At 47.6% G+C, this 10753-nt stretch overlaps 1 protein-coding gene across 4 annotated transcripts in view; it reads left to right on the top strand.

The window, feature by feature from the left end:
- WDR37 (WD repeat domain 37) overlaps positions 1 to 10753 on the top strand; it is a 76955-nt gene that overhangs the window by 31867 nt on the left and 34335 nt on the right. For 2 of the 4 annotated variants that reach the window (XM_021716363.1, XM_021716364.1), the window contains 2 exons: positions 6658 to 6892; positions 8270 to 8411. In XM_021716363.1, the coding sequence (XP_021572038.1) occupies positions 6658 to 6892; positions 8270 to 8411 (377 nt within the window). Of the gene's footprint in view, positions 1 to 6651; positions 6893 to 8269; positions 8412 to 10753 lie in introns of all 4 variants that reach the window. The other 2 variants (XM_008065708.2, XM_021716362.1) reach the window with 2 other exon arrangements.

Here is a 10753-nt window from a genome sequence, read left to right as displayed (position 1 = left end):
GCCCTGGAATGAGTCGGCCTTTCGGGGCTGTTGGGCTGGAATGGGTCTGTGTTGCCATGCTAGAAGGACAGGCATGTGGGGGACGCCAGGGACAGGGTGTGACGACTCAAAAGTCGGCGTCCCTCTGCAAGGCTGCGTTGAAGCCCTGATGTCCAGTGGGTGTGTTTCGCGAAGGGCCTCTGAGGAAGTAGTTAAAGGTACACGAGCCGGAGCCCAGGGGCGGGGCTGATCCAGCGGGTGAGTCTTTGTAATGCGAGGTCATGTGGGCACACAGCAGGGTGGTGGTGCCTACATCTTTCGAAGTGGGGCCTCACCAAAAACTGCACTGATTGGCACCTTTGAAGTGGACGCGTAGTCTCCAGAACTATGGGAACATTGACATCTGTTGTTTAAGCCCCTTGGCCCATGGTGTTTTGTTAGGGCATCCTGAGCTGGCTGAGACAGTAGCTAAAAAGAAGTGCCTTTATTTATATGTGCAATGTTTGCATCAACCTTCCTTTCCACAAATACAGGGGGTGCCAAAAAAATGTATGCACACTTTAAGAAAGGAAAATATTTTGCCGTTGTAATACTTGCTGGGCGTGGTGGATCACACCTGTAATCTCAGCACTTAAGGAGGTGGAGGTGAGAGGATTGTCTTAGCTCATGGTTTCGAGACCAGACTGAGTAACTTGGCCAGACCTTGTCTCTGTAGTAGGTCAAAAAATTATCTGGGCATGGTGGTGCATGCCTGTGGTTCCAGCTACTTGGAAGGCTGAACAAGAAGGGTCGCTCGAGCACAGCAGTTTGAGGCCGCAGTGGCCAGTGGCCATGAGTGTGCCACTGCACTCCAGTCTGGGCGACAGAGTGAGACTCCAACTAAAAAAAAAAAAATTGTAATATTCACTATATATGGACAACAAATGATAAATACAAGTCACATTTGACTTCTACAATTACAAGAGGTGCTTAAATTGGTTACCATCAGCGTCCAGACACTTCTGATTATGATGAATTAAAAGTAACACATTGATAACATCTCTTAAAATGTGTATACTTCTTTTGGGCATACCCGTTATTAAACATTTACCATTTGTTCTTTTAAATTCTGTGTTTAGATTCTCTTTCTTAATGTTTTATGTATTTAATATTAGATATCTTAAGTATCTTTCACAGATTTTCATTACCACATCAGCTAACGGCTTATATGACATCATTTTTATGTGGTTAACATTTTAACATAGGTAGCCAAAGATGTATACCAAGGAGAGGAACGAATTGCTATATTTACACCATACATTCTTAATTTACTGTTTGCTTCATGCTGTCTTCTTCAGCCCAGCATCTGCTATTTATGATCTTGCAGTCTTAATTATCCTTTGAGTGAAGTTGTCTTCCTAGTTTCGGCTACAGGATCAACCCCAGTGATGCTGTCTTCAGGATGCTCAACCCTTCCTGTGCTTCTGGGCAAGCAGAGAGACAGTGCCAGGCAGGGAACGGAAGTGAGCTCTGTGGTCACATGCACGTCCAGGCAGTTTCAGTATGCGTTGGGTTGTGGTGGTTGTGAGGATGATAGTAGCCTAGTTTTGGTAGTTCTGTCTTTGTTCCTTTACTTTGTGCTTTATAAACATTCAAACATTGTTCTGCTTGGAGATGAGTTAAGCAATTAATAAATTCCAGTGATAAGTAAGAGTGAGTTTTCTTTAGTTGAGAAGTCTTAACAGTTCAGTTCTGATTCGAGTATATTACATATTTTAACATGCTTTTTTCCCCTTGTGGAGTTACCAGAGTCTTCATTATGTGGTTTACTTAACATGTAATCTACTTGGGGACCAAGTGAAATGTGCACTGAGGGGGACAAGGGCAAAGCAGAGAGGTGAGTGTTGATGTCAGGACATTCAGAAAATGTGTGAACATTGTGTGAATTTTTTTCCAAGTAAAATAAAGAAGAAAATACCAGTCTTGTCTGAGAGAAGATTTATGCATAGTACTTGTGTTGGAAAACACTTAATAGTTTACTTGGAATAGTAAAGCCACTTTATTTTCCCTACTGCTTTGCTTCCATTGGAAGTGGGAACTTTCATGCTGGACAGTTGCCGCCTCATGATTTGGGACTAACGTGGGGGCCGGGGGCACGGTCAAAGTTGAAGACCAGCCTAGAAATTCGTGAAGGAGCTCAGGCTGCCCCAGAGGTACTGCAGGCATAGGTACTGTTCCTCCCTCCCTCGTAAATAGCAGGTAGTGTGATCCTCTCGGTGTCTGCAGGGATGGGTTCTAGGACCCCCTCAGCACCTTTCAAGGTTCCAAAATCTGCAGGTGCTCAAGTCTCTTATGCGAAGTGGCATGGGATGTATTCTTCAGTTATCACTGAATGAAAATGATGCTTCTTAGATGGGAAGCAACTTGTTTTCTCAAGCTTTTGCTGCCAGTCTTGACTCCAGTTTGCTTAGCAGTGCTAATCTTGGATTTTAAGAGAAACGCTAATCTGTTAAGTCTGTGTTCATCTTGAACCGGTACAGCTTTGGACAGATGTTTTCTTTTTTAAAACGTGCATCAGTGAATTTTGCTTGCTATCTACAGTGTCAATGAGGGAATGTTTGGGTGGCATAGTGTAAACAGATTTAGACTACCAACTCAACAACTTTTGTACCCTAGTTAGGTGACATTGAGTCATTCATTTAACTTAGGGTTAATTGTTTCCATTTGAAGTGAAAATTGAAAGGCCTTAACTAAATGGCTTCCAGTGGCCCTGGCTGTATTAGGACATGGTGACTCAGCAGTTGTTGATTTTGTGGACGACCAGTGCTCAGTAGGGACTTTATCAGTATATGTTGGCAATTCTTGGACATTATAGGGCCATGTTGCTGGCCCTGAAAATGATCAAAGTTAAATAGATTATCTCTAAGACAGGAAAAATACATGCATACAATTCTCATCCTTCTGTCCGCTACCAAATTAAGGTTAAAAGAGCTTATAATTATTCTTTAAAATGGAGCTTACTACATTTACACTTTACAATGTCTTTTACTTCCTTGTGTAGTTTGAAAAAATTACTTCTATAAAGTACTGACTTTGTTTCATCTTTTCAAATGTGGCTCCTGATCATAGGAACTCCAGGGCTTCCTCCTGAGCTCCCATTGTGCCTGTTGCTCACAGATACATACATGTACAAGCACATGCACACGTGGGTTCTTGCCAATGGCCTGTGACCCAAACTGAAAGTGTGCTTCCTCCCGAACTCTCTCAGGTCACCTATGAGAGGAGGGAGCTCATTGTGTTCCTAGAAATTCGGGTCCTTCTGTCTAAACTCTTCAGTGAACAACCTATTGGATTTGTCCTTCTCCTCCATTTCTCATGGATCCATGAAGTCTCACTGATTGCCATTCCTGAGTGATTCTCAGTCCCCTTTCCTTCCTCCTTGTGACGCCACTTTAGCAGCATCCTCCCACAGGTCTCCCAGCATCCCCAGCCTCCCTGGGTCAGATTTCTAGGAGCAGGCACAGCACAGGACACTGTCCAAGGTCACATCCAGGGGATGGCGGGGGTGCAGGTGCTTAGGACCCCCATGAGCAGCACCAGGGATGTCAGCCCAGCTCAGCGCAGAGCCACAGTGTTCCCCAGGAGCTTGGACAAGTATTGCTCCTCCTGTCTAGACATGTTTCACCAGTTGGGGTCATTTTACTTTGAGCAGCGCCATCTGGGAACCAAGCAGTGCTCCAAGGGGATGGAGCTCCCCCATCGCACGTGGAAGGGAGGGGTTTTGTCAATTCCTGGCCAGCCCGCAGCCATGTAGGCCATCGTCTCCCCGAGCCAGGTCACTGTGGTTGCCCTGACTGATCCCCTGCCTGGGGTTGGGCTGCTCATGTGTCTCTTTCTGGCTTTATTGGGATTGTCTTGCTAGGTGCAGTGCTGTCACCATGGTGACTCCTCCTGCTCTCAGGTGAAGTCCTGGATGAGCTCCCTGCCCACACCGGCCTGGGTGACCTCATGGCGTGCCCTGCTCCTCCCATAGGCTGTGCTGTGCGGCTGCCGAGTGTCCTGACGTTCCTTCCATTGCGCTGCCTGCCACATCATCCACCCAGTGCTCCCGGCCACGTGCCTCCAAGTTGTCTGGGAGCCCTGTCTTGATCCCACGTTCTGCATGGATACCTACCTGCCAGCACATCACGAATCTTTCCTCAAGGAGGTCTTACCTCCCTCTTCCCTCCTTCACTGCCACCCTCACTCCCACCTAGGCCACCTTCTCTTACTGCACTTCTGGAAGCTCCTCCTGTCCTTTTCCCTGTTGTTTGCTAGGGCTGCCAGGACAAAGGGCCATGGGCTGGGCAGCATGGATAACACATCTGTGTCCTCGCATCCTGGAGGCTAGAGTCCAAGGCCAAGGTGCTGGAGGGCTGCTTCCTCCCTAGGCCGCTCTCCGTGGCATGTAGGCGATGTTTTCTCCCCGTGTGTGTCCTCACAGGGTCATCATAAGGACACCAGGCAGACTAGATTAGGGCCCAACCTAGAGATCTCATTTTGCCTTAGTTACCTTCTCGAATGCCCTGTTTCTAAATGCAATCACAACCCGGGCTCGGTGGCTCAGCCTGTAATCCCGCGCCTTTGAGAGGCTGAGGTGAATGGATTGCGTGAGCCCGTGGGTTCGAGACCCGCCTGGGCAGCGAGACCTCATCTCTACAATAAATCAAAAAATCAGCCGGACGTGGTAGCGTGTGCCTGTAATTCCAGCTACCCGGAAGGCTGAGGCAGAAGGATCGCCGGAGCCCAGCAGGTCGAGGCTGCGGTGGCTGGGAGCGGCCACTGCACTCCAGTCTGGGCAACAGAGTGAGACTCCGACTCAAAAAAAAAAACATGCAATCACATTCCGAGGTCCTGGGGGTTAGGTTGAGCATGAGAATTTGGGGTACACAGTTCAGGCACAGCATCCTCCTTTATTGTTCTCTCTGTGGTTTGTTCACACATCACATGTCAGATATCACAGGTACCACGTACTTGCTCAAAACTGTCTGATGAATTTTCATTGCACACAGTAAAGTACTAGCATCCTTTCCAGGCTCCCAGGTTCACACAAGCTGTTCCTGGGTGACGTCTCTGACTTTACCTCATACCGCTGCCCCCGTGCACCGTGCCTCTCTCACGTTGGTGACTGAGTTGGTGCAGCACCCTGGGACTTTGTCCTGTTGTTCCTTCTGCCTGGAATGCTGTTCCCTCAACATCTGCTTGCCATACCCTTGCTGTCTTCATGTTCTGACTCAAACGCTGCCTTACAGAGAGGCTTTTCCTGACTACCTGCCTCTTGTCCTGCTTTATTTTATTGCACAGAACTTGTCACCTTACTCTGTGTACATGCATGTAATGTGTATCCCCCTGCGAGTGTGTGTTCCTGTGATGTGTGTATCCCTAGCACACTATGTCCACACATCCCATCGCTTGTGTGTCCATCGCTTGACACACATCCCATCGCTTGTGTGTCCATACGTTTATTCTCATACTAGGATGTCCATGTGACATGTATTATCATACTAGTATGTGCCCATGTGGCATGTATTCTCATAGTAGTGTTTGTGTGACACATATTCCCATACTAACGTGTACATGTGACAGGTATTCCCACATTAGTGTGTGTCCGTGTGACACGTATTCCCATACTGTGTATCCATGTGGCATGTGTTTCCATACTAGTGTGTCCATGTGACGTGTTTCTATACTAGTCTGCTTGTGTGACAGATATGCCCATACCAGTGTATGTCTGACACGTATTTGTATATTAGTGTATGTCTTTGTGACATGCATTCCCACAATAGTGTGTGTTCATGTGATGTGTATTCTCATGCTAGTGTGTGTCTCTGTGGCAGGTATTCCATAGTAGTGTGTATGTGCATATGGCATTCTCATGCTCGTGTGTATGTACATGATATGTGTCTCCATACGGAAGTGTGTGTGGTCTCTTTTTTGCTAGAATAGAAGTTCTGTAGGGCAGGGCTTTCAGGTGTGTTCCCTCCAGTGAGTGGTTCTGACCACTCACATTGGGCCTGTGTTTGCATATTTACATGTCATGCAGGTGCCATTTGTCCTCTTCTGTGCTGTGTAACCAGCATCTGGTCCTGGTAAGCGTTTGCTAAGTGAATATACAGATTTTCTTACAATTTATGCTGGCTGTTCTGTTTTTATTTTATCCTTGGCCTTTGACAAAATACTTAATTGATATTGTAGGAAAATAAAGTAAAATCTCATTATTATAGAAGTAAAATGTTAAAGTATATTTTTAAGAGACTCTTGAGAATGGAAATGCCTCTTTTTTGTACTGCGATAAATTGTTGACTTTCATTTGTCTGTTTAATTTTATGTTGCATTTCTATTAACAAGTGTCAAAAACTTGAAATGTTGAAAAATAATTTTGTTTGCTAATCTGTTGGTTTGTGGAAATGAATTGTAGCTCATTTGACAACATCCTAGTGGCCTCTACTTTTTTTCCTCCTATGTGGCCTTGGGTTTTCGCCATGGAGTCATAAAGCTGATGACATTCATTGAGCACCCAGTATGCACCAGACATTCCTGGTAGTGGTCACATGATTAAAAAGTCCAAGAAAGAGCAGTGAGAACAGTGTGGTCTTGTAGCTGTGTCAGAAAACACTCAAGATTCCAGGAAGTGTCTTTCTGGTCTTCCCTTAGCAGCAGATCTCTGGAGAAGATGAGGTGGAGTGCTCCGACAAAGATGAGCCTGACCTTGATGGGGACGTGTCCAGTGACTGCCCTACCATCCGTGTCCCGCTGACCTCCCTCAAGAGCCACCAGGGAGTGGTCATTGCTGCTGATTGGCTAGTCGGGGGGAAGCAGGCTGTGACCGCCTCCTGGGACCGCACGGCGAACCTGTATGATGTGGAGACGTCTGAGCTTGTCCATTCTCTGACAGGTGCTCTGGTTCTTTAAACCTCTGAACTTCCTAGTAGTGTCCCTTTGATTTATGTCCTCTGTGTATATCTGATCTTGCAAGTTACTTCTTGGCCAGAGTTATTTTAGTCCTCTTGGCTCTTCTTTTGTAGTTTTTGGAGATTTTTTTCTAACAGAACTTTTGGTAGCTAAATTTATTTTATCTTCAGGGGATTTTGTTGTGGCTTGTAGCATCCAGATACTTTACATATGGTTGCTGTATTAGTTTTCTATTGCTCTGTGTTTCCACAAACATAGTGTCTTAAAACAACAGGATTCTCTACTGCTTGGCTTCCCATGTCAGGGTGTCTGGGGCTATGGTTGCTGCTTCTCTCCTAGTGGCCTTGAAGGCTGAAGCGAGGGTGTCCCCTGGGTGGGCCCTCCCAGAGGCTGCAGTCCTTTCCCAAGCCTGCTGGTCATTGGAGGAGTCCGTTTTCTGTGACCATGTGCCTGAGACCCCCTTTTCTTGCTGACTGTCAGACCGTCCTACATACCACGTACCACCCTTCCATTCTGTCAGGGGTGAACTCTCTAACACCTGGGAGGGCTGAGGTCCTTCAAAGGACCGACCTAGTTAGGGCAGGCCTCCAGGACAATCTTTTCTTTTGATTCTCTCAAAATCATCTGCTTCAGGAAAGGAGCTTAATTGCATCTGCACAGGCCTTTTTGCCTTATAGTGGACCATCGTTACCAGAGAGATGTTGCCTTGTACCTATTTACAGGTTTTGCCCTGATGGAAGGGTATTGCTATGTAAGACATGTACCAGGGATGGGAGGGGACATCCTAGGATTTTGTCCTGATGGAAGGTGAGGGGCCTATGTGGGGCACGCACCAGGGACGAGGCGGGGTGTCCTCGGAAACTCCTTGATGGAAATACTCGTTATGTGGGACGAGTACTGGCGATGGAGTGGGGGCATTCTGGGATTATGCCTACCCCAGCTGTTTGTGCAGATCGGTCAGTAAGTGTGCTTCCCAGCTGAATGTTAAAGATTGTGATTGAGGCTCACAGTGTAAAGTTATCATGAGCTATTCTGGAACTGGAGAGCCAAGATCAGTGTTGCTCACGCATGGCCTGATGGAGTAGTTGCTGACGTTTTCTCCCTGGTGGGATCAGAGAGTGGGCCACCGTACACACGCCTGGCTGCCTGCTTCTCTGAAATGCTTGACTAGAAGGACGCCAGCGTCTGAGGGAACCTTCCTGCCAAGACCCCATACCTACAGGCGATTCCATGAGGTCTGCCTGTGCTGGGGTGTTAGCAGTGGAGCCCGTGAAGACGAGTTTGAGTCCTCGTGTTTGGAGAAACCTTCAGTCCAAGTGAGACTGCAGGCGTGACCTTACCTTTGTCTTCTTCGGTGCAGGGCATGACCAGGAGCTGACGCACTGCTGCACACACCCCACCCAGCGACTTGTAGTGACCTCCTCCCGCGACACGACCTTCCGCCTCTGGGACTTCAGGGACCCTTCCATCCACTCCGTTAATGTTTTCCAGGGACATACAGAGTGAGTTGTGGTTGTTTGGATATCTCTTTTTAACTCTTCATGACAAAAGTTCTATAGGGTGACTGAAAACTCAGCTCTCACTTTAATTTTCAGTATTCCAAACTTGACTATCTTTCTAAATAGCTGTTTTCCTTTTTTTTTTGAGTTGGAGTCTCACTCTGTCGCCCAGACTGGAGTGCAGTGGCCGCTCCCGGCCACTGCAGCCTCACCTGCTGGGCTCCGGTGATCCTTCTGCCTCAGCCTTCCAAGTAGCTAGGACTACAGATGTGCACCACCACGCCCGGCTAATTTTTTGATTTATTATAGAGATGAGGTTTTGCCAAGTTGCCCAGGCTGGTATCGAACCCGTGGGCTCAGGCAATCCTCTCACCTCAGCCTTCCAAAGTGCTGGGATTATAGGTATGAGCCACCATGCCCGGCCTGGCTGTTCTCTAACTGTGTAGCTCCATTTTGGCTATTTCAAAGGATGTAAGAGATTAAGAAAAGTTCTCTCAAGAAACTAGATGGGCATGGAATGGGGCATTAGTGGAAAGAGGGTTGGAGAAGAGAGTGACCACCAGGCCTGGGGCACAAGAACTGGGTACGTGTGCATGCCACTGGGAAAGGTCAACTGGAGCTGTGTACCGCCCCCTCAGGGCAGCTTCTGGGGCTTTTCAGTCTAGTTGTTACATGTTTCTGCAGGGTGTGTCCTGGGAGAAGGTATACACATGTTCAGACACATGCACACAGAGACATATGTCGACCCTCAGTCTAGTGTGTCTCTCTTTGCTTGGATTTCTATCAGGCAGCTCAAGTGTAAGGTGGTCTTTGCAGAACTCGAGAGTTCTTTCCACAAACGTGTTCTCCCAGTTTGACCCTTCTCAGCAAATTCCGAGACCATCTGCCCAGCCACTTTTGTTGCAGCCCCTGAACATGTCTCGATTCTTCTCTTTCAAACCTCCCCTCCCCCACTTCCCCATCAGTGCCCCGTCCAGTCCAAAGAACAGGTCTCCTTCCAGGCCTACTGCAGAACTTGTGCTGGCCACTGCTCCCCTCCCTCCACTGCCCCCGTCAGGTACCTCGCCTGCCTCACCCAGTTGACACTCTGATGTCCAGAAAAATACCTGCATGGAGTAGCGCTCAGTGAATGTTTTTTAGAGTGCATAGTTGTTCATTTGGTACCTCCAAAATATGAACATCTGTCTTACCTGTTTCACATTCAATACTAGGTTTTAGATTAATTGTTCCAAATGTTAATGAAGTATTTGAAGTATCTGAAAGGAAGATGGGACAGAATATTTGAGGAAGCTTGAGATAGGAAAACAAGATCAGAAAACCTTGCATCAGAGGGCTGGATCCCAGTAGTCACGAGTACACGTGGTCTTCCTGGAGGCCTGGGCTGTTCCGAGAGCTGCAGACGCGTCACCTTGTTTAATCCTGCCTTAAGGTTGCGTTTTTACACTCTAGCTCAGGTAGGTGCAGAAACAGCAGGTCTCTGAGTTGCTGGTGTGGCACACAGCAACTCTGTTGCCCCATTGGTACAGCATGGGCTGTACTCGCTGCCCACGAGCTCCACCGTGCAGCCTGACCCTGCTACAAGACGCAGTCCTGTCTGCCCAGCTTTCGGTGGGAGAGGCCCTGGGGGGCTGGCTCCTCCCAACAGCCTAGACGAGATGCTCCCTGATGCCCACCACGTGCAAGGGCCCAAGTGGAGGCCCTGCCTGGGCCCGGTGGTCACCTGCAATGCAGCACACAGTGTCGGGAAGGGGCTGTTGGGCTGCTCTGCCCACAGCTTCATGGGAGTTTACGGCAAGGGCCATCGAGGCCCAGAGAGCCGGGGGAGCAAGACCACTGTACTCCTCCTGAGCGTGCAGACCTTTTTCTAAGCCTTCTGTTTTGAAGTTACAAGCCTGCACAAAATTGAAAGAATAGTACACTAAATACACAGTTACCCTCTACCTTGATTCACCTGTTGAGACTCCATCACATTTATTTTGTGTCTTTCTGTATGTCTGTACACACACTCACTTTCTTTGGCGCAGCCCTCAGAAAGTAAGTATTGGCATGTATCTCTTAGGAGTGAGGATGTTCTTCCGATATGGCACCATTATCCACCTAAGAAAATTAATAAAATCCTGTAATACCACTGAGTATCTGGCTCCTATTTAAATTTATTCCATTCTCCCCAGAATGCCTTTGATGCTTTTTGGATCTAGAATTTAGTCATGATTTACTCATCATCACATTTAGAGATGTCCTTTGACTTTCTTTTAACCTGGATGGCCCAGCTTTTTTTTTTGTTCTTGTTTTTTTGAGTTGGAGTCTCACTGTCGCCCAGACTGGAGTGCAGTGGCCACTCCTGG

This window comes from Carlito syrichta, unplaced genomic scaffold, assembly GCF_000164805.1.
Source record: "Carlito syrichta isolate Samal-C Ts95f unplaced genomic scaffold, Tarsius_syrichta-2.0.1 Scaffold308796, whole genome shotgun sequence".
Taxonomy (NCBI): Eukaryota; Metazoa; Chordata; class Mammalia; order Primates; family Tarsiidae; genus Carlito; species Carlito syrichta.
This window is presented reverse-complemented; position numbering and strand designations above follow the sequence as displayed.